Genomic DNA, 24,292 nt, shown 5'->3' on the forward strand with positions numbered 1-24,292 from the left:
GCTATAGCCCCAGACCCCACAGTGTTAGGGGACCCGATTCAAAGTAAATAATTTTTTATTAACTCTGAAAATTAAATCTTTTATTAACATAAAAGGGCCAAAGTTAAATTTACTAAATTGTCTGAAAACAAAAGCACAAAAATAAAATAACTGTTAACAAAAACGCTGCATTATATATTTTTTCCTGTCTTTGACAACGAAGGAGCGCAACTACTTCTACAAAAAAAAATTACATATGGAAGTGGAGCTTCTAAAAGAAGATTGAAGAAAGAGAGAGAGGAAATGGTAGCTAAACTTCCGAAAATGACAAATTTTCGGAAGTTTAGCTACCATTTCCTCTCTCTTTCTTTCCTCTCTCAAGAATAATATGGGGGATTTTAAAAAAAACGATTTTAATTTTAATGTTTTCGGAATCTGGGGCCCCTAAAATGAATGTTATCATGGTCTCGGGCTTAAATTTGTCCATTCCACCTATGGTAATATCTCCTTCCATATGGGAAATTCGATAGGACGAGCAAACAATGTCAAAACTAAATGTTTTCGTACTACTGATAAAAATTATTGTTTACCAAAATACGCTAGGCCTACTCATTTTTAAGGTCAAAATTAGTTGTTAATAACCAAGTAATTAAATTGACAATACGGATAGTGTTTAAGGACAGGCCCCTTATGTGGCTTCAACATAAAACGACGTGTGATATAAAGTTATAACCTGATAACTAAAGTCTTCTCACGTAGCCTTGTTAGGCCTATATGCAGGAATAAAATTATAACTTACCATGTAACTTGGTGATGACGAACTGAAGACGTGATTTGCTCTCGAATTATTGAGGTACTGAATGATAGAGTATATTAATCACATTAGCGAAACAACATAAACATCTGTCACTCTGCCTAAACCATCATGAACCATAGACTCGTAGGTAGGGCGGGCGAATCTATTTATTAGTACTCGCGGGTGTGGGGGGAGGAAGCTTCGCGGAGGGCCTCAAAAACAATCACGGTGGTTGTTATTGGCCAAGATGTCATTTCAATTTCTTACATCTTGGTTTGTTTTCTGTGGATGTTTATTTTCTTGGCAAGGAGATATGATCATGTTTCAGGTTCATTTTTGTTGTAAACAATTATGATTACAGAACAAAAATGTTGACTATTACAAAATCCGGCTGAAGTAAAAAAATATAAATTGTATTAACATTTGGGGGCCTACTCCCAGACGGGGCCTGGGGCGGACCGCCCTCCCCCGCCCCACCTTTGGTACGCCACTGCTTATGAAGTATTTAAACAAGGGGTATGCTTTTTTTCAAAATAAAGACTCTAATTTTGAATCTTTGAAGTGGATGTTCAAAAACCAGTACAGATACTATTTGGTTATATATTTTCAAAAAGTGATGAATAATGGTGAAAAGTGTGACCGAAAATGGTTAATGTTTTCTGAATCCACTGGATGTGTATTTTGTTATGTTTGAAAGTTGTTTTCAACCGATTAAGACAACGTATTTGTCAAAAGTGGCTTTTGCAATCGGAAAAAAGCTAATCAAACTATTTTCGGCCACGAAAACAGCAAGGAACATATTCAATGTTTGATTAAGTGGATAGAATTCATAAAACAAAGTACTCATGTCGATGAATATATGGTAAGCCAGATTAAAAAGGAATTTAATTATTGGTCTGCAATCTTAAATAGAATAGCAGCGGTTATTCGTTTTTTAGCCAGAAGAGGTTTAGCATTTCGAGGCCATAATAAAGTTATAGGATCGTCAAATAACGGAAAATACATAGGCATGTTAAAACTGTAGACTCAATTTGATCCAGTTTTTAAGCAACACATTGACACTTTTGCAAATAAAGGCAAAGGTAATGTAAATTATTTGTCTAAAACTATTTGTGAAGAGCTAATTGATATTATGTCTTAAAAGGTTTTAACGCACATTATTACCGAAATAAAAAAAGCAAAATACTGGGGAATTATCGTAGATTCGACTCCTGATATTTCTCACGTGGATCAACTTTCTGTGATATTTCGTTATTATCTAAATGGCCACGTGTATGAACGATTTTTTTGTTTTCTACAAATTAAAAGCCACGACGGTAAGTCTTTGATTACTGAGATTTTAGATCTACTGGAAAGATATGATATTGATATAACCAATTGTCGGGGACAGGCATACGATAATGCAAGCAATATGTCTGGTAAATATTCTGGATTACAAGCACGTTTAAAAGAGCGGAGTGAACTAGCTTCTTATGTCCCCTGCGCTGGACATTCTTTAAATATAGTAGGGCAGTGCAGTGTCAGTGAGTGCATCAATTCTATCAAGTATTTTGGCGTTCTCCAGAGTTTGTATTCATTTTTTGTAGCTTCAACACATAGATGGGATTTATTGAAAGGAAATCATGCTATACTCAATCGCCTATCAGATACGCAATGGTCATGTAGGTCAGATGCTTCAAAAAGTTTAGTAGAAAATTTTGATGGGATTCATGCGGCGCTATGTCATATAGCTGAGGATACAGAAGAAAAATCTGAAGAAAAACTCGTCATGAAGCTTTGTGTTTATTAAATAAGATCACTAAGCTAGAGTTTGCATTCATGGCTGTACTTTGGTATCACATACTTAAGAGGTTTAATGCAGTTAGCAAATTTCTTCAAAAAGTTGAATTAGATTTGCATACAGCAAGCAGTATGTTACTTTCACTAATTGACTTTGTAAAAAACTTACGAAACGACTTTACGAGATTTGAGAATGAATCAAAAAAACTTAGCTCGTTTATTGAAAAAGACTATTCGGATAAGAACAAAAGAAAGGTAATTAAAAAAATGAGCAAAGGAGAAAACCAAGTTGATTCTTTAAACGTATCCGACAAGTTTCGAGTGAATACATTTTTTGTCATTATTGACAAACTTGTGACACAATTAACTATAAGAAGTGATAGTTACAACCACGTAAATAAGTTATTTGGATTTCTATCGAAGCTGTTAACTATTAGTACCATGGAATTGCAAGTTAGCGCGAAAAAATTGTAGAAGTGTACTCAAATGATTTAGAAGATAGTTACATATTTGAAATAGAACAATTATTAAAGTAGTAGCCTCCGGGTTTTTTTTCGCATAAAAAAGATAAATCTGAGACTGAAATCACATTGATTCCTCTGCATGTTTTAAAATGGATTGTTGAAACCGATATTATTGATATATTTCCAAATGTTTATATAGCATATCGCTTGTTTCTAACTATTCCCATAACAAATTGCGAGGCTGAGAGATCATTCTCTACTCTTAAAAGAGTTAAGAACATGCACCGATCAACAATGGTCCATAGTCGTTTAAGTAATATAGCAAGATTTACTATTGAGTCAAAATTATTAGAAACTTTGGATTTCAGCGATGTGATTGCAGAGTTTGCGGGGAAGAAAAGCAGAAAAAAATCACTCAACTTAATTCAATAAAATAAATATAAAATTTGTATATAAATAAATATCAGTGATAGCGTTTTCAAGAAAGTCTTTGTTTTACTCATTTTTGTCGTTGTGAGTGGAACGGGGCCTCCTACTTTTAAATAGCCCCGGGCCCCGAAAAGTCTTAATCCGCCACTGGGGCTAAGAAAGATATACTTGTTTTCTTGATACTAGGCTTTTAACTTATTTTAAATCACTTACGTTACCTTGCGATTATTTTCGTGGAATTTTTATATCTATTATTTCGTGAAAGATTTTTTAGAGTTATGTAACAAAAGAACGGCAGTTGTATTAAAACTCATTCATTCAAAGTAATTAACAAAAGTAATTTTCAATAACTGGTGACTCTCTACTGACAGATTTTTTTGTAGATATTAATGAAGTTTTTAAATTGTTAACACTTATTTTCTGAAGCGCAAGAGCAACTTAAAAAAATAACATTTGGTATGACAACTTTATTAATTTTTATTGAATTATTCAAATAAGAAAATGTTAGAGTTATTCGAAAATTTTACTTACGCTTATAATTTTTATGTACCGGCTTAATTTTTTAAAATGCTGCGAACTATTTACTCTCCCCTGCTAAATAAACGGGAGGGGATGGGGGTCTTAATAAACGGGAGGGTCGGAAATTTTTCTAAAATCTAATAAACTTTAATAATAACGTTTAATAAAACGGGAGGGTCAAAGTTTTAAAAAGCTTAAAATATTTTTATTGGTTGGTTGTTCATATTTTCATCTAATATTGAGAGAAATTTTTTCTCAAAGTAAAAAAATAAGAAAGTATTTTATATTGCTTCATAATAATTAAACGGGGAAGGGGGGGGGGGAGGGGTCCTAATAAGCTCCGACGATTCGGAAAAAAATTAAAAAATAAATAAACGTCCCCTCTTGTTTATTCGGCTGGCGAAAGTACATTCAAATCTTTTAAAAAGATTTTGACGCTAAAACTGCTCGAACAATTTTGAAAACACCAAAGTGGATAGAATCAAAATATTTAATTTCAATTAGTTTCAAGAACGTGAAAAAAGGTTTGTTTGCTGTTGGTTGTTTCGTGTTTTTTTTTTTTTTTTTGGGGGGGGGGGAGGGGGTGCTGAAATAAGCGACATACTTTTAATGAGAGAGGGGTGCATGTATATCTGATTGTTCGTGACAGGAGGCAGGGGTTAAAATTGACAAATATTGGGTGACATACTTTATGGACGCCCCCTTAATTCCATTTACAAACCATTTGTTTTGGGAAAACAAAAATATAAAGTGAATAAGAATATACTTTAAAATAAAAATGGTTACATCCTTTTATTTGTTTTAAATACTAAATACGTCATGGTGAAGTTTTTTCCGCTATGATCTGGCTCTTACCGACATAAAAGTAGTGGGATTTAGAGATATCTTTCACTTTTTTGGCTTGCTGGATAATTTGAGATAGTTTGAGTGCACAACTGCGCGCTGACTTTACTTCCTCTGACAAATATAGAACTTTGACATTTATGTTTGAATAGCATTCACAAAATCAATAGCTGATTGGATTTCAATTTTTCCAGACTTTACTCTGTTGGTTGCCAAACGCTTTCCAGTAGCCCCAACGCCATCGACAACTCCTTTGCCGTGCATTGCTGCACGGCAATGCCAAACTATTATTCTGTTAAATTTCTTTTCAAAGTGCATTATTGCGCTCATCACGACTTTATTTTTAAACTGCGATGTAGCATTATCGCTGAAAATGTGAATTTCTTGGGTATTAAATGAAATAAACTCCAATAACTTATCCAAATTTGGAATTAAGGAGGTCTTTGTGTGATCCAGAGAGTCAGATGCAATGGTGAAAGTTTTAAGATTTTTTTGCCAGATAGCTGTAGTTAAAAGAGAAATTTGATTTTGGCCATAGTGTGCTGCTTGAGGCTCATTCTGACTAAAACACTTAAAATTTTCTGCATAGTCAACCTGAATAGTAGCAACATTCAATGATGGATTCATGGATTTAGTAATGCTTAGTTTAAAACATTTAGATTGGTTACCCTTGATATTGGTATGAGTTGTGAATTTTTCTCTCATACTCATAATGTGAGCAATCAATTCTTTACCACTTCCAAACTTTTTAACTTTTTCGATTACAGCGCTACGCTTTTCATTTGGTTTATGCCATTGGTACCAACTTGTTTCAAAGTTAAGGGGTTCAATGGTGGCCAGCAACTGCTGGAAAAACTTTAGATCTTTGCATTTGTTTCATTTGTTGTAGAAACAATCATTTAATGACAAATTACAAACAAAATTTTGATCCTTACAAACAAAATTTTGAGACATATCTTTCCCAATTTTTATGTTAGACAACAGTAAACGATCAACTTTCACCAAGGAATCCAAAGCAAATCACATATTTTCGTGGTAAATACAAACGCATACATTAAGAGGCAAATTTGCGATAGATCGAACGTTTACTGGTCGTAGTTCACAAAACCTGCTTAATCCAATCTTGATATCTAAGTGATTATGTTTAAAAAGCTGGTACGCTTCCTTCATGGTTAAAAGAAGGTGACGAACTTGGATCTTAATCTTCTTTCCATTTTCAATTACTGATACGAAGTCCCTAACATTTGGAGACAGTCGACTAATGTCATCTTCGCAGTAGAACCTTTTTACTTTTATTTCTACTTCAATTAAAGCTGGATTATTCACGCTATTTAATGGAAGAGTAGTTTCTTTGTTGAATGATCCATTCAGCAATATGGCTAGGACTTCGTAACGTTGTGCGGGATGGGCAATTATTTTTGGACTTTCTTGAGCAATTTCCCTTTTGTTTGAACACTCAAAATGGTAGAAAAATTAACTGTTTTTGCAGAATCTTTCTTTTTGATTCGATACTTTCGGACTCTTTCCTTTATTTTTTCTCTTTCTTTCATTTTTTTTTCCGGATCTTGTTTTATTCGTTGACGATGAGCTTTTTGGTGATCAGCATTCATATATTTTTTCCGTTTGGAATCACGCTGGCGATAAGCAGCTTGATAAGTTTTAACTCTGTTTAGAACTTTTAGCCATTTTAAATTGCAAAGCAAATTTTGCTAAGTTTTGTTTAAATAACTTTTAATTAATCAAAACTTATTGATGTATAAAGAATAAAAAAAAACCTTTAGGGAATTGCGATGTAAAACAGTTTTTGTCTTTATAAACAACCGTAACTTTAAAAACTTTTTGTTTTTTTCAAAACCCTTGTATACAACTTATAAGTTGCGATGAAAAACGTTTTTTTATGTTAAAAAACTTTACGAAAAAAGCGCTAAAATTTTTGTAAATAAATGTAGTTTTAACTTACGTTACGCAAATTCAAAATAAAAATGTGCCTTAACTAAGCATCGTTATTCAAAAATCTTAATGTATAAATATAAGGTTTAATATTCTTTCACATATAATATTACAAAATTTAAGTTTTCAAATTAAATTTTAGAAAAAACAAAACTTGATCATGTTTTTGTTAACTTACGTTACATGAAAATTGCAAAAGTTATTTTAATCTTTTTTTGAAATATATTTATTTTTTAAAGAAAAAAATCTGACCAAGAAGAAATTGAGCATCTTAGCTCTATTATCACTTTAAAATATTTCGGAATATACAAAAAAAAATCATGGGTAAAATAACATTTTACAGTGGTACTTTTTTAACATGCATCAATGAGAAAAACCGTAACTTTCGAAACCATAAAAATGACTTAAATACATTTATTTTAGAACTAAAGGTATATTTTAAATAAACTTTCATGTGTCTTCATCAATATTTATTTGTTAAAAACTGACAATAAAGAGTTTAAAATTTGACTACTTTTTCAGTTTCCGCCGTGGAATTGCCCATATTCAAACATAGGAGGAAGAGGAGATAGTTACTTTCAGGTTAGAATATACGTAATACAACAGTGGTGGGCACGAAGGGACCATTACGGGTATTTTAAACTGCTCACCAATTTAAGCCATCATGGTAAGACTATAGTTGTCTACTCTTCTGTGTATACAACTAGCGATTACTAAAACTTTAGTGGAGTTCTTTTTATGCGGGATTTCATCAAACACACTCAGGTAAAGGGTGGACCCGGTATCAATGGATTGACTTTAAGGTAGGATAGCCTTCAATTTTTTTCCAAAAAACGGGAAAATTTGCAAATAATACGGGATTTTTGCTAAAAATACAGGTCATTTGCTAAAAAAGTTTTTTTGATAATATATTGAAGCAAAAAATAGTTTTTAATTTATTTTTCGAATTATTTTAAATTTGATATTTATTTTTAAAAAAACTGCTCAACATTTTCAGATATAATTTATTTCAGATATAATTTAAGTAAAAAAATTCAGATTGCACAACCTTATTGTATTGTAAACAAATTTTTTTTGGTTTAATTTAAATTTAAGATTTAATTTAATGGCTGAGAAATTCAGTAATAACTGTTAGATATTTTTTTAAAAAAATCAAGTTTTAAAAATAAATTAACTTTTATTTTGAATATTTTTCTAATGAAACAACATTATTAAGCAATGAAACATTATTCTTAACTAGATTATAAAAATGTAAGCATTTTAAGTTAAAATTGTATTTAATAGTTATCAGTGAATCAATTGTCTCAATATCAAGTCGATTTTTGTTTTCATCCTGAATCTGATTAACTAGCGAAAACAATCTCTCAACTTCTGCTGATGAGCCAGCTAAACAAAATGCAAACTCTCCTATTTTTTCTAAATTTGTTAAAGGTGTTGAGTTTTTTCTAAAATTTATGAAAATCGTAACCCAAATGTTTTCTGGTGAAAGTTTTAAGTAAGACCAGCTTGATAAATTTGGTATAACATAATCACGCATTAACCAGGTGAGCACGCCATGAAATTTAAGCGTTTTATTCACGTACTTTAATTCATGTTTCCGTCCAAAGTTTTTTTGAACGTTTTTTTGAACGTCTTAAAATACGTTGCAAATATCACGTAGAATTTGACACGTTTTATAAACGTGTTTAAAACCTTAGATAAATTAGATTTGAAAATCGAATTTTTAGTTCGAACTAAAAATTCGATTTTAAAATCTTGAACCGTGGCCGAATCTCATAATCGCCCAATCTCATACTAACTATAGTTATTATTTGAACACGTTCTATGGTAGTTAGTCACTCCTTATCAATGATATTATATATATAAATATACATATATATATATATATATATATATATATATAAATATATATATACATATATATATATATAAATATATATATATATATATATATATATATATATATATATATTTATATATATATATAAATATATATAAATATATATATACATATATATATATATATAAATATATATATATATATATATATATATATATATATATATATATATATATATATATATATATATACATATATATATATATATATATAAAATATATTACTGCTCCTTATCGAACAATAATTGTCAAAGATGTCTGAAGATTCTTTATTTGCCACGCCAAAGCGATCTCATCCAAGTACAAGGTGATGTAACTATTAAATTTATTATAAGTACACATTAGGAGTTCTTCTAAATCTATTTTCGACAATGGTGTTGACAATATATATTGTCAACACCCTTGTCGAAAATAGATATTATTAAAAATAGTAACCACGAAAATAAATTTATCTACCTATTAGAGTATCTAAATTTGGATTATTTTCAATACTACGTCAATATTATTGCAATGTTAATACAAAATTATTGAACAGATGTTTAATAATTTTTTCCTTTATTTAATAATATTACGTACTTCCTTTAATTCTTTCTATCTTACTATTTTTGTTATTACTGTTATTTAATTTAATTTTTTTTCTAAGGTATCTGCTTTGAATTAGTTTTATACTATTTGCATATCCCTTCACAAAAGAAGATAATATTTTTAATGATGTTGTAAATGGTACTTTTTCTTTTTTTGTGTGAAATATATTGGTTGATTGATAATGTGGACAGCCAGTAATAACCAGAGCTGCAATAATTAGAGGAAAATAAGAGAGATAGTTTCTTAGTCTGTAATTGTGTTCTGTAACTGGGTTATTTGTATTCTTTAATTAGTTTATTTGGATCAGCAGTAGGTTTAAGGTTAGTTACATCATTTTAGTTTCTCTACTGCATGTAGAGCATGCAGCTGTTTTATATATGTCTAAAGTACCTCAAAATCTTTTATTTTTTGATTCAGATCTCAGTTGCATTAAGAATGATAACATTCGAAAAACAAGTAATGAATATGCTTCATCATATGAAGATGCTAGTAATACTCAGGATGCAAATACTGAACATAAAATATCAGATGGACTTGCCAGTGATAATGATAATTTTGAAAATTTGCGGGAGTTTGGAGCAAATAGTTTATATGATGAAGTTCTCTGTTCTAAATTACGGGATTGGGCTCTAAAAAACAGTTTTTGTGGAAATAGTAAACCACCCTGTGATATTTACCTTGGAGAATTTCTTAATGAATTAATAGAATTTTAAGACAGTTTTATTGTTATATCGAGTTGTTTTCTCAGTAAGAGAAGAAGGTGTTGTTCAAGGACAAGCCAAAAATTAAATAATGATGAGTATTTTGAAAAAGATGTAAATGGAAGATCACATCAACTCAGTAAAACAGTTTTAAGAGAAGTTACATCTGTAAATTTTATTTATATGTTTCCACTTAACTACATGCATTTAGTGTGTCTTGAATGTATGCGTAGGCTGCTGTATTTCCTTAAATGAACTTTCAAAGGAACAACTAAAGGGAAATTGTCTGCTAATATGTTAAATCAAGTTTTTGAAAAGTTTGTTGCTTTAAATGGTAAACTACCAAGCGAGTTTGTCAGGCAGCCAGGAACACTAACTGAACTTGATCGATGGAACTGGTATGGTTGCATTGAAGGGTGCTCTATTTACTAGCATTTTTTAAGTCTGTCTGTTGCTATAAGGTTATTATGTGAAAGTGATGATGTCATGAGAAATTCTAATCTGGAAAATGCTCGATGACTTATTCAGTATTTTGTTGTGAATTCTAGTGAAGTTTATGGTGGTTTGTGTTGTGTATACAATGTACATGAACTTTTACATATTTGTGATGTAAGTTAAAAAAAGATTCTTGTTTTTTAACTGAGATAGTGTTGTGTTTCTTCAAAAATTGGTTGATGAAGATCATTATGAGTGTTTGTGTTATAGCAAACAGTTTTTAGATGACTATTTTACTGTTTTTGTTTCTTCAAAGGATATTGGTATCTACTTTATCAGGAATACCATAAATCCTATTCCATGCATTAAATGAAGAAGTAGCTTTTTACAGAAATATATTTTTATGCCAGTTAAAGATGGATTTGTTGTTTCTGCTTTTGTACATTTGGTTAACCAAAGTAGAGAATGTTGATATTATTTGATGTGATTTATTTCTTTCATTTACTTTACTTATAACTTTTTTATATCAATTTTTGCCTAGTTGGATGATGGGGCAAAAAATGGTTAATAGGACAAATAAAAAACACTATGAAAAATATTTTCATAGCAAAAAAAAAGTTTAAAAATAAATTTTCTTGAACGAAAAGTTTTTTATTTGTTAAAAAAAGTTGTTTTTTTTAAATGTTTTTAGATTTTGATTAGCTCTTACTGTTTTTCTGGTACCCAACTTTTTTGACAGGTCCTAACATAACTGTTTATTTTCTTTCTCAGGTTGAGAAAAAAAGAATATCAACCAGGGTCTGAAGCAAATTGGAATATTATCTTGATTTTGAAAACAATAGTCGTTTTTATTTAAAAAAATAATTTTTAAAAGTATAATGATTTGTATATCATAATACAAGAAAATTTTTAAATTATTTTTTTGTAACCGAAAGTAAAAAATATTTGCTCAATGAAATATTATTTTCAAATCTAGATTTCATTTTCATCTTTTGTGAGCCAGGTTGACTAAGTTTTGAGAAAATGTCTTTTGCATATATTAGGACCTGTAAAAAATGGGCATATCTTTTAAATTTTTAATTGACTAGACTATGTATTTAGCCCAATCAAAAGGTTGCACTCTGTAGTTACGCTAAAAGAAAATGGAGTAGAGAAGAAATGTACAGTGCCCTTGGATTGGGTAGATGAAGTGAAGAAAATCGTTCTTTGGCCACCAAGAGGAAAAAAACCTATCCACCACTACATGGTAAGAGTTTAGATTAATTAAAATCTCATTAGAGAAAGGCACTAAAGACATGTGTGATGACTGTTTGCAACTTGACTCCGAATTGTCTCATAGTGAATTTGCAGAACAAGGTATTTACTATTCTGTTTTATCCTTTTAATATATAAAAAACTTTAGTAAAATATGTATTTTATTTCTTAGGCAACGTTCAGCCACTCAGTCCAAATTGAGAAAAAAGTCCAAGTATAACAATTGAAAATAATTTTTCTCAAAGTACTTCAAACACTATTTCCTCTAATCCTCATTTAAAAGTGCCAAGTTGTGATAGACACTATCCAAGACAAATAGTGTCACAAGACTTATTCTCAGAAATATCATTCAGTGTAACAGAAAAAAGGAAAGAAAAGAAAACATATATCCAGTTTCACCACAGTGCTCCTCAAGTTTTCTTCTCAGGAGTCAACTAGACAGGCTAAAAACAGAAACAGTCTACTCAGGAATTTCAGAGAACCATCTCCTTCATATAAGTGCATGGATGAAAGATGTAAGTTTAGTTATCTTTTAAGTATATTTATATTACATATGTAATAATTGTCTTACAATTCTCAACAAAAATCCATGACCTGCCATGAGTATTTAGTGTTCACTTTCTAATCAAAAGTTTCACTATTAAAACTACATCTTTTTTTTGCATTTACTAAGTTCATATCTATGTTTTGGGGTTCAGAGTTGTTTTGTTAAATGGACTGCAATCGCCACTACCGTCCATTTACCATTTGGGATGTAAACTAATAAAGAGTAGACTGGCATCATGATTTCAATTGTTACTTTTAGGTTGGCAATATGCATTTTTTATGGAGATAGCAGAAGTTAAGTCAACCCAAGGAGAAGTTCTTGCTGCGATAGAAAGGCTAGGACAGAGAACTGACCCAGAAAGTTCTTTGGTTTTTATTAGTAAGTGTCATTCCCTTGAAGAGTTCAATGCTTTTGAAAAAAATTGGCAACTGAAGAAGAATTTAATATTTTGGTAAGTATTATTAACAATAAAGTTGTTGTTTCAATATAGTTGAATTGTAATTCAACTGTAATCTAATACATAAGGTAATCATAAAGGTGACAAGGCTTGGTTTCACTGTTTTGTTTTATTTGTGTTCTAACTGGGAAAATCAAGTTGCTATGGTAACGGTATAGTTACTTTATTAAATGAAAAACGTTTATAAAATAAAGTATAAACTTTAAAGTATAAAAAGACTTCCTAAATTTGTTACTTAAAAGTTGTATATAAACTGTTATTGTGGGGTAAAGCAATTTTTGGTAAATATTTACTTAAAATTTTTTAAACATGTTAAAACTAATTTTAACATGTTTAAAAAACTTTATTTCCCGGTTAAATACTCGCAGATGGCCACCCTACTTTAAAGTGACTCTAAGGTAACTTAGGGCGACATGTGATAAATTAATGCTAGTGTTTTTGGATTAGAAAATTTAAATTTGTTACCAGAAATAAATTTAACCCGTACCTAAGACGAGTACTACGTGCGCCTGCGGGTTTCAGTTAATTTACGCGCATGAATAAAGATTTAAATAAAAGTATTTGGATTCCACGATCCCGAATACCATATAATACCAGGAATGTAATGTATGCCACGTATTTTTAAAATAAATTTTAGGTATATCTAAGATGCGTACTATACACGCGTATGCTCGTTAGAATCTTTTATGCGCACAAAGATTAACTTGAATAAAAATTTTTGGATTCAAAAAACCGAAATACCGTATTATCATACTATTCTATGACCAAAACAAAAAAAGAAAATATTGTAATTAGCAAATCAGCTTTATTTTGTGATTAGGTCATTAAAAAAGTCGAAACATTAGGTGGAAGTGGTTTTTCTTTCCTAATGAAATGAATATTTTTAGGGGTTGCCTGCTGCTACTTCTAACTTTATCTCAAACTCGACCAGCCAATACATTTAACACTTTCGTTTCCTTTTGATATTAGAGATGTATGGGTCAACAATGATGTTTACTAGAGGGCTTGCACCTTCAAACTTTTTCACATGACAACAATAAAACATGTGAACTACCTCAGGTCTTTTGGTTCCCTAATTTAGATCATCCCAGTCCTTGTTCTTTCTAGCTTCAGCTGTTCTATTCTAGCTTTATAGCTGTTCTATTCTTTTATCCAATCAGGTTCGCTAATGTTCCAGAAGTCTTTAGAAGTTTCTTAAATGTTTTAGCAATTTAGATTTGAATTTGCATTTAAATATTGGTAGAGTTTTCTCAAGAATTATCATTCCAGGTTCATCAATATTTTTATGGTCTAGACCTTCCAATCTTCTAAACTCAAGTAAAAGAACCTCAAGTAAACTTTCATGACTAATTTCTAACTGTTAAATGATAGTAACTAAATGTATTTTCATGATGAATGTAGCAATAAACTAGTATTGGTTAGTTTAAATGATTTTTTTTTAAAAACGTTTAATTCAGGCAATAGGCCGTCTATCCATGCAAATTTGGTTTTTAAGGTCTGAGTTAGTATGATTTGTTTGAGCGTGAGTTTTTGAATGTTGGCTTTTGAGTTATGACAAATTACCTTTTTATTTAGAAAAATAATAAATATGAAATTTTAGTTTGACCTTTTTCTAAAAGATGGTATAATAAATTACGTAAAGTTTGGGTAACTGATTCTTTTTTTTTTTTTCTTCTTCTTTCATATATACCAATCAATAGGAAAATGGTAAAGTTACTTAGAATCTATTGGAATCTCTTAGTTTTCCAACAAACTCATTAATAAATAAATGAGAAAAATCAATTTGGGGGCACATTTTTCAAGATATTATGAATAACTTTTTAAAATCCACATGCAGTATCAAAAATATTATATATATTTAACAAATATTTTAACATATGCCTTCAAATTAATTTTTGAACTGATTTTACCTATATCAACCTTAAAGAATGATATCAAAACGAGCATTTAGTGCTATAAAAAATAAATGAAATAATAAGCCTCAGGAAAAAGTGCAGAAATTGGTGAATCCGTAAAAATTAACCAAAAAAGAATTAAATCTAGTGTTTTGATTACATTTGTTACATTATAACTCATTAGTTCCTAACTATTACTTTTTTAAGTGAAGCTTTTGCATTTTTTTTCAGATTTTGACCCACTGGGCGGTGGCGTAATCTCTGTTAGAAAGCAAGAGGAACTTCCCAGTGGCTTCCAATGATTTTTTAGAAGCGAATTCACGAGAACACCTATCTCAAACTTTAGGGCATTTGATCCATTGGTAGACCCGATGCTTGAACAGCTACAATGAGGAGTTTGATTCCCAGGTTGAGACTAGTTGTTACAGACCTGTTTTAGTCTAGATGGAATGGTCCTTTGCGCTTTTGCTATTTACATATATCTCGAATAATTCTCTCCAACAATCATCATAGGAAATGAGGGTTTAAATTTCCTGCCCCTACATATGGTCAACGTTTCTATCATCGTACAACCGTGGTTGTTAACAAAACTTTGTTTTTGGGCAGTGTAGTAGTTTTTACTCCTAATATCTTTTTAATCTCAGCAATTGAAAGTGTAAAATCTGTTGTGGTGTCTGTGACAGAATTTCATCGACTACGCCAGTTCCACCAGTCCGACTAAAAACAACCAGTGTTCTTGATAAATTTAAAAAAACGAAACGTTGGCTAGCGGATTATACTTCTTCAGCACTACCAGGAAATATTTGTTTAATCATTTCGTGAATCTTCTCAGTGACTGAAAACAGTATAGTATAGTTTCTCCAATATCTGTAGTAAAAAATCTTATTGGTAACAGGTAGACCATTCATCATTACTGTCGTACAAAAGTAAAAAGTTGTATGTACCAATTGTTGTTGAACCAATAAGTTGTTGTTTTGTATGTACCAATTGTTGTTCTACTGATTGGTATGGTGTACCAATTCGTACAACAAATGGGTATGTTTGAAACTGTTTTGTGATGGATTCCTGTTAAGTTTTGGATTTCTCTGTAAGTTTTTCCTTGATTAACTTAATCAACTGCAAAATAATTTTTCCTTGATTAACCTAACCAACAAAAAATTTTTTGTGCAGTTGATTAAGTTTTTTAAGTTAAGTCTTTTTATCACATGCCATAATTATAAAAATAACTTTATTTATATATTTCTTCATTTGCTGTCATTTTATATATTTAAATAAATGAAGTTTCGATTACAAAACTTTCAAAAACTTATCAAAAACTAAATTGAATAAATTTAACTAAAATTTTTCTTGGTCCAAATTATTTTTTGCTCACATTTAATCCAAATATAAATTTCAAACTGTTCTAGAACAATATTTGATTGGCAGAAATATTTTCAAATATATTCAAAACATCAAACATGTACATGTTGTCTAAAGACGAATATAATAATTTACTCACAAGTGCTATAACGTCTTCATACAAAAAAGCCGATCCAATAATAAAAGACCAAGTAAATATAGAAACCAAAAGAATTTTAAGCAACCACGAAGTTTTTAACAAAATTGAAATAAATGGAACATCTAACTGTTTTTTAACCTGAAAGACCACAAAGAGAACTTTATAAACAACCCTACAGTCAGACTACTAAACCCTGCTATAATGAAATTGGAAGAATCAGTAAAAATATACTATCAAAAATAAACCATGATATGATGAAACCATGATCAAACGTATACTTGGTCTCAATCAATGGATATGTAAGCAAAATGTCACTGATTGGTTTAAGATAATCACTGAAAAACACCTGTATAAGTTTCTTATCTTTGACATAAATGACTTCTACCCTTTAATCAATGAAAATGTTTTAAACAACGCTATTAGCTTTGCTGAGAAGCACGTAACAATTAATAATGATCAAAAAATGATTATCAATCACGCAAGAAAATTGATATTCTTCAATAATGATCAAGTTTGGGTTAAAAAGAAAAGCGGTTTGTTTGATGTTACCATGGGTGCTTTTGACGGTGCCGAGGTTTGTGAACTTTTTGGCATTTTCCTACTTCTCCTACTATCGCAACATTATAACAAAGCTGATTTTGGACTATATCGAGACGATGGTTTAGCTATATTTAGAAATACCAGCGGCACGCAAATGGAAAGAATAAAAAAGCACTTTGTTCAAATCTTCAAAGGCAATGGCTTACTTATTTCCATCTAATGTAATTTGAAAATTGTCAATTATCTTGACATCACTTTAAACCTCAATGACTGCTCTTTCCGGCCTTATAGTAAACCTGAAAATGTTTTAAGCTATATTCATGCTGAATCCAACCATCCTCCTAACATTTTAAAGCAGATCTCGCATTCCATCGAGCTACGATTGTCTGCCAATTCATCTAGCGAACAAATCTTCAGAAATTCTTCTTATATGAACGAGGAAGCCTTAAAAAAATTAGGTTACGACCAAAAGCTTATATACATCCCCAATTTACAACCTGTTATCAACAAAAGTCGTAAGCAAAGAATTATCTGGTTCAATCCTCCTTACATCAAAAATGTTTGCACAAATGTAGGAAAGCGGTTTTTAAACCTGGTCGACAAATATTTCCCAGTAAACCACAAACTCCATAAGATTTTCAATAGAAATTACAATAAAGTGAGCTACAGCTGCATGCCGAACATAAAAGACATCATAAATTCCCACAACCAAAGCATTCTGCAAAAAAACCAGCAGCAAAAAAACCCCAACATTAGAGAAAAAACCTGTAATTGCATCGATAAAACAAAGTGTCCTTTACATCAAAATTGTCTTACAAAAAACATAGTCTACCAAGCCACCATCTCTTCCAGCAACCCAGTAATGAAAGAAAAAATATATTACGGCATCAGCGAAACACCTTTCAAACTAAGGTACGCAAACCACCAAAAATCCTTTAACATTGAAAAATATAAGAACGATACAGAACTATCGAAAGATATATGGAAAATGAAAGAAGAAAATTTCACACCTATTGTTAAGTGGAAGATAATCAAACATTGCAAATCGTACAACCCGGCCACAAAATGTTGCATGCTATGCCTGCATGAGAAGTACATGATTATTATGTTTAATGAAGGTACCTTATTGAATAAGAAGAACGAATTGGTTTCAAAATGCAGGCATAAAAATAAATTTCTTCTTTCGAAATTTGATACTGGTGACTAGGCCTATATTATTTCTTTCTTTTCTTTTCTTTTCTTTTCTTTTCTTTTCTTTTCTTTTCTTTTCTTTTCTTTTCTTTCCTTTCTTTTCTTTTCTTTTCCTTTCTTTTCTTTCTTTCCTTTCTTTTTTTTTTTTCTATTCGTTCTTTTCTTTCCTTTATTTTCTTTTTTTTTCCTTTATTTTCTTTTTTTTTCCTTTATTTTCTTTTTTTTTCCTTTATTTTCTTTTTTTTTCCTTTATTTTCTTTTTTTTTCCTTTATTTTCTTTTTTTTTCCTTTCTTTTCTTTCTTCTTTCTTTCTTTCTTTTTTTTTCTTTTCTTTTCTTTCTTTCTTTTCTTTCTTTCTTTTCTTTTCTTTATTTCTCTATTGCTTTCTTTCATTTCTTTACATCTTTATTGCTTTCTTTCTTTATTTATTTCTTTTCCTCCTCTTTTTCCTAATATGACGTCGAGCTCACGATACAGTAATTTTTTCAATTCGTAATGGTTTTTATAGATTTTTGATTTGTTTTTCATGGCTGATGATTGCCGCTAGGCATGAAACTTTAAGTACCATACATAGTTGTTGTTTCTTCGTTTTATATATATATATATATATATATATATATATATATATATATATATATATATATATATATATATATATATATATATATATATATATATGTATATATATATATTGCTCTATTTATACAAAATATTGAGCACTCTTATACGAACAAGAGATATTGTATTTGAAAATAATACAACTTGAAATAGCTATATATATATATATATATATATATATATATATATATATATATATATATATATATATATATATAATCGATTGCTTGGTAAAAATAGACTGTAAAAACCTCTTGTTTGTTGCCTTGACGATTTGTTTCGAGAAGTTTCGTGAAAAAAGTTAGCCCCGAAGTATTCAGGGTGTTATAATATTATGTATCAATGTTTTCATTACCATAAAATATTTATAAAAAGGTAACTGCATAAAAAAAAATTTAAAAAAATTGTTTTATTAAAACGAAAAAAAAGGAATAATTTTTTTTGTGAATAGAAATATACAAGGAAAATTATTTCAGAGGAAGCAGAACTCCTGAACAATAGTAAATTGAAGCTTTTGCAAGCATTAGCAAAATTTTGTTGTTATTAATTAACTTTCTATAGCTAACGAGAACAAGTTATTAAATACAAGTTCCAAACGCTTGTCTAAGCTACTGTTGCTAAATTAAGCGAATAAGTCGATCGTACTGAGAATGTCAAAAGCTCCTGCAATTGGAATTGATTTGGGAACAACTTATTCTTGTGTTGGTGTCTTCCAGCATGGTAAAGTCGAAATAATTGCAAATGAACAAGGAAATCGTACTACTCCTAGCTACGTGGCTTTCACTGACACTGAAAGATTGATAGGAGATGCAGCTAAAAATCAAGTTGCTATGAACCCATCGAACACAGTATTTGGTTTGTAAATTTATGTTATTGCTTTTGTATCTATTTCTCTGGCCTATGCTCTAATTCTAATTTTTGAAATAATTACAATATCTACCTCAATTTTTTGTGGCTATATTTAGAATAATTGTTGACTGTTGCAGTAGTAGTTTAAGGTTTTGATGTATGCATAAAAAATATTAGATAATGAAAGATATTGCATAAGTTAATACTACAAAATTATATCATTGTGAAATAATTCATTTGCTTAACTAAATAGTTCATGTAATTTACTGGAAAATGTAATCAAATAAGTTAGGAAATGTTTTTTAAGTAGAAGTAATGTAAAAAAGCTAAAAACATGATAACATATCATATTTGAACTTAGGTAAAATAAAAGTCTATTGTCAGTGTTTACTTTTTTATGTTATTTATTTTATGTTTTTTAATTTTTTTTAGATGCCAAACGATTAATTGGTAGGAAATTTAATGATCCATCAGTGGTATCAGATAGAAAATTGTGGCCATTTACTGTAAGCTATTTTTCTGAGGTTCAATGTTTCTGTTAATTCTTTATTTTTTCTTTCATTTATGTGTATAATAACAAATTTATTTATTTATTAAAAGCTTACGTAAAAACAACTTATTTTGTAGGTAATAGATGAGGGGTCAAGACCAAAAATTCAAGTTGAGTTTAAAGGAGAAACTAAAACATTTTTTCCGGAAGAGATATCTTCTATGGTTTTAATTAAAATGAAAGAAGTAGCTGATGCTTTTCTTGGTAAGAAAGTCCAAGATGTTGTTATCACAGTTCCTGCCTATTTTAATGACTCCCAACGCCAAGCCACTAAAGATGCAGGAGTTATTGCTGGTTTAAATGTGTTGCGAATTATTAATGAGCCAACTGCTGCTGCTATTGCATATGGTCTTGATAAGAAAGTTGGTAAAGAGAAAAATGTCCTCATCTTTGATTTAGGAGGCGGTACCTTTGATGTTTCAATACTATCTATAGAGGATGGTATATTTGAAGTTAAATCTACTGCTGGTGATACTCATCTTGGAGGTGAAGATTTTGATAGTCGTTTAGTTAATCATTTTGTAGATGAGTTTAAAAGAAAGTACAAGAAAGATATATCTGGGAATAAAAGGTCTCTAAGACGCTTGAGAACTGCTTGTGAGCGTGCTAAAAGAACATTGTCAGCAAGTACCCAAGCTAGTGTTGAAATTGATTCTCTTTTTGATGGTATTGATTTTTATACCTCAATAACAAGAGCTCGTTTTGAAGAGTTGTGTATTGATCTATTTCGAGGTACACTTACCCCAGTTGCTGATGCTATTAGAGATGCTGGTAAAAACAGTAGTGGACAAAGTTTTTCAAAATCTGACATACATGAAGTGGTCTTAGTAGGTGGTTCAACTCGAATTCCCAAAGTGCAAAATCTCTTACAAGAATTCTTTAATGGCAAAGAATTGAACAAATCTATAAATCCTGATGAAGCTGTGGCATATGGTGCTGCTGTTCAGGCTGCTATTTTAGGTGGAGACAAACATGAGGCTGTGCAAGATTTACTTCTTCTTGATGTTGCTCCACTGTCTCTTGGAATTGAGACTGCTGGTGGTGTGTTTACTCCATTGATTAAACGTAATACTACTGTCCCAACAAAATATTCACAAGTTTTTACAACATATGCAGATAATCAACCTGGTGTCTTAATTCAAGTCTTTGAAGGGGAAAGGAGCATGACTGCACACAATAACTTACTTGGAAAGTTTGAACTTTCTGGAATTCCTCCTGCACCTAGAGGAGTACCACAAATTGAAGTGACATTTGATGTTGATGCTAATGGCATTTTGAATGTATCAGCACAAGATAAAAGCACTGGAAAACAAAACAAAATAACTATTACAAATGATAAAGGTCGTCTTTCCAAAGATGATATCGAGAGAATGGTACAGGAAGCTGAAAAATACAAGGCTGATGATGATGCTCAGCGAGACAAAGTGCAAGCTAAAAACTCTTTAGAAAGTTATTGCTATAACATAAAACAAACAGTTGAAGATGAAAAAGTTGCTGGTAAAATCAGTGATGAAGATAAAAAAACTATTCTTAAAAAATGCAGTGAAACGTTAGACTGGGTAGAACGCAACCAAGTATGTAGCAATACAATTTGTTTTAAATTTTCTCTATTGTGTTTTTCATAACGTTTTTAATCGTAATTTTGCTAAGTGGGTTTTTTTGTTATGTTTTACTTTTTTATTAGACGGCAGATAAAGAAGAGTTTGAATACAAGCAAAAGGAACTTGAAAAAGTTTGTTCACCAATTATTACAAAGCTATATCAGGCAGCAGGAGGTGCTCCAGGGGGTATGCCTGGTGGTGGTAGTTCTCAAAAATCTGGTTCTGGTCCAACAATTGAAGAAGTAGATTAAATCTTAAAGAAAATGCTTGTCAGTTCTTAATTTGTTCATGAAAATAGGTATTTTCGTCTTAATAGTGCAGCGTCTTTTTTTTGTTACATAATTTTCTTTCAACATTTATCTTAAAACTTCTTATTTCTGAGCGCATGCGTTTGTATTTATAATATATTTATACCAGTAATTTAATATATACCTAAGAGTATTAGTGTATACGTTCTTTTTAAACGAAAAATTAACTTCTTAGTTTCTTAATTCTTTTTTTTTTTTTTATCTTTGAACTACTAAGCCTTTTTAAGCTCCAAAGTTCCAATCTTTTTTTTTTTTCTTTTTGTCAGATTTCCATGCTTAACTCCTGTTAAAAAGGATCCACGCGAAACAGTAATTTTTCCCGAAACCTATAATTGATGAGAGAAAACAATTTGGTCCAATATTTAAATCGGATTCTATTTCCGAATGAAAAAGATTTTAGCAATTTTTAATGGGATCTTATTGTTGTTAAGTAGAAAACTGGTAGTGAGAAGGGAACTGTCGATAACTCGATAGTTTTGAAGAATAAAACTGAACTGTGTTTTAATAAAGGCAGGACTAGTTATGTAACCAAAATCTGAAAAGTACCCTGAGCAAAAAAGTTTATATTTTATCAATTCTAGAATAAATACTAGAAAGAAGTGCACTTTTAAAACTAACAGTTCAAACACATCAAAGCCAATCTCGCACTGAGATCTGGATATCGGTAGAGTACGATGAAATCCTCCGTCTTTTAATCGTTAACTACTTCAAATCCACGCAAGTTTTTTTTTTTTTATTTTGCAAAAAGAAGCTGTTAGGCTCGTGTAACGTACTGGCTATCATAATCGGTCAATATGAGAACATAGATTCTAAGTGAAAAAAAAGTCTAAGAAATTTTCCTTTCAAAATCGTTCGTTAATCCAAATTGACAGCAAAATTGACCGGTGTTGTTCGACTTCAGATCTATTTTGTGGCGGCGATATAATGACGCGCCTGATCTGTTGAAAGAAATGCAGTGAAAGAATAGGAAAAAACAAATGATTCATTCGCTCCGTAAAGGTAAATCCGAGAAAATTTGTTCGTCATTGGAGACGATGAAACCTATTGCAAAGAAGACTTTTCACAATCGCCAGGCCAGAAACATTTTTATTAGTCGGAAGTTAGATATGTTGCCGACAAATTCAACTATAAATAAACTGAAAAATTCGTTCTCAAGTTCAATATATCGCGAGGTTAGAATTATTTTGTTCTATCTCCTATTTTAAAAGTTGGGAGAAAATGAGTTATTAATTTTAGTAAGTAATGATTACTTCTGAAATGAGCTCTATTTTACAAGCTTTTTTTCTAAATAATTTGTTTAAACATAAATCATTTAAAGCATAAGTTATTATATCTTTAAAAATTAAGGCTAAAATTTTAAATAATTTTTTTTTAAAGAAAAAAATCAAAAACTTTCTCCCAACGTTTAAACTTGGAGATAGAACAAAATAATTCTAACCTCGCGATATAGCAAGCTATCTACTCTTGTAATTTGAAAAGTTAACCATACATTACTCGTAAGACTTTGGATTCGGATTTGTATACAGAAGAATAGATAAAGAAATGCCTTTCGCCATTCATTAACAATCATGATATGCCCACATAATTTTGTCCTATTTTGGCTGTAATCCACTACTTCAAGATGTCTCTGGAATGGCATAAGCTAAATCGTGCTGAATTGGCACCTAAGGCAATTTAGTAGATCTTTTTCCCTGTAATACATAAATGGCTTTTAGGTGTGTGTGCAAATCATCAGTTCGGACCCCGTGTGATGGACAATAAACTCTACTTGATAGTGTAGTAATGTTATAAGTTACATAGAACGGAGTAAGAGTGAGCAAATAATACTCCATTTATTTCTGATTGAAAAGTTAATGTATTCAGAGTTCTACTATTTGATTCGCAAATACTTAGAAATTATGGAAACCTTATGTAAATGAACCCTCAACAAAAACGAATGTCATATCTTTTAAATATAGTGAAGTCTTTAAATTTTTTTGTATGGAGAATCGTTAAGTATCCGCTTGGAAAAATCTCCCTTATCAAGTTTAGAGTTTTAATATTTAAAATGAAAAACTGCATGCATTGGATGTTCTCTTAAACAAGTTTTGTTAATATGATTGATTTATCGCAAATATTATCCTAAAATTAACATTTACATACGAAGTAAAAAAAAAAAAAAATTGGTAGAAAATAAAGTATAATAATCGTTTAACATAGTGCGGAGAAGCTAATTCTAAGTGAGACAAGATTTATTTATAACAATACAACCATCTGAAAACATTAAGATTGTACACAGTTTCAGATAAAAATAAAAAGAAGCCAACGCTCAAAGCAATATAGCCAATATAAAAAGCGAGAAACCAAAAAAAAAAAAAAAAGACGACGAGGAAGAGAAAATAGGGAGAAAACGGAGGAGACAGACAGAGCTAATTTAAAAGAAGAAAATTATAAGAAAAAACTTTTTTAGAAGAAATTTATCATAAGAACTTAATGAGAAAAAAATTAAAAGATGTTGTTTAATGAAAAAATCATAAGAAGAATGAGAAGAAATATATGTGAACAAATTTAACAGAAGAAATTTAAAAGAAGTTATTTAAAAGAAGTAAATTATGAGAAAAACTTT

At 30.3% G+C, this 24,292-nt stretch overlaps 2 protein-coding genes and 1 pseudogene across 4 annotated transcripts; all 3 read left to right on the forward strand.

Annotated features, from left to right (window-relative positions):
* The first annotated feature begins 1,271 nt into the window (after positions 1-1,271).
* Positions 1,272-1,916, forward strand: LOC149893412 (uncharacterized; annotated as a pseudogene).
* Positions 1,917-8,845: 6,929 nt separating this feature from the next.
* On the forward strand, positions 8,846-16,217 carry LOC145186760 (uncharacterized). Of its 2 annotated transcripts, XM_090091190.1 has the most exons (5): positions 8,846-8,965; positions 11,481-11,625; positions 11,806-12,148; positions 12,439-12,631; positions 14,764-16,217. In XM_090091190.1, exons 1-3 carry the CDS (start codon positions 8,913-8,915, stop codon positions 11,851-11,853), a joined length of 246 nt encoding a protein of 81 aa, XP_089947316.1. In that variant the 5' UTR covers positions 8,846-8,912; the 3' UTR covers positions 11,854-12,148; positions 12,439-12,631; positions 14,764-16,217. The 2 variants fall into 2 exon arrangements, with proteins under 2 accessions (XP_089947316.1, XP_089947306.1); XM_090091180.1 differs by lacking the exon at positions 8,846-8,965 and having other exon boundaries at positions 9,249-11,625.
* A 2,473-nt stretch (positions 16,218-18,690) lies between these two features.
* Positions 18,691-24,066, forward strand: LOC145187395 (heat shock 70 kDa protein-like). Of its 2 annotated transcripts, XR_016453553.1 has the most exons (6): positions 18,903-19,234; positions 19,661-19,734; positions 19,856-21,352; positions 21,463-21,677; positions 21,954-22,859; positions 23,138-24,066. XR_016453553.1 is itself a non-coding variant. In XM_080063767.2 (4 exons), the coding sequence occupies exons 1-4, from the start codon at positions 19,030-19,032 to the stop codon at positions 21,628-21,630; spliced, it is 1,944 nt and encodes a 647-aa protein (XP_079919893.2). In that variant the 5' UTR covers positions 18,691-19,029; the 3' UTR covers positions 21,631-21,870. The 2 variants fall into 2 exon arrangements, 1 of the variants encoding a protein (XP_079919893.2); XM_080063767.2 differs by lacking the exons at positions 21,954-22,859; positions 23,138-24,066 and having other exon boundaries at positions 18,691-19,234; positions 21,463-21,870.
* The last annotated feature ends 226 nt before the right edge of the window (positions 24,067-24,292 follow it).

This window comes from Hydra viridissima, unplaced genomic scaffold, assembly GCF_058129835.1.
Source record: "Hydra viridissima isolate aposymbiotic clone 2 unplaced genomic scaffold, HvirCarnegie_v1 scaffold_1, whole genome shotgun sequence".
In the NCBI taxonomy this organism is placed as follows: domain Eukaryota; kingdom Metazoa; phylum Cnidaria; class Hydrozoa; order Anthoathecata; family Hydridae; genus Hydra; species Hydra viridissima.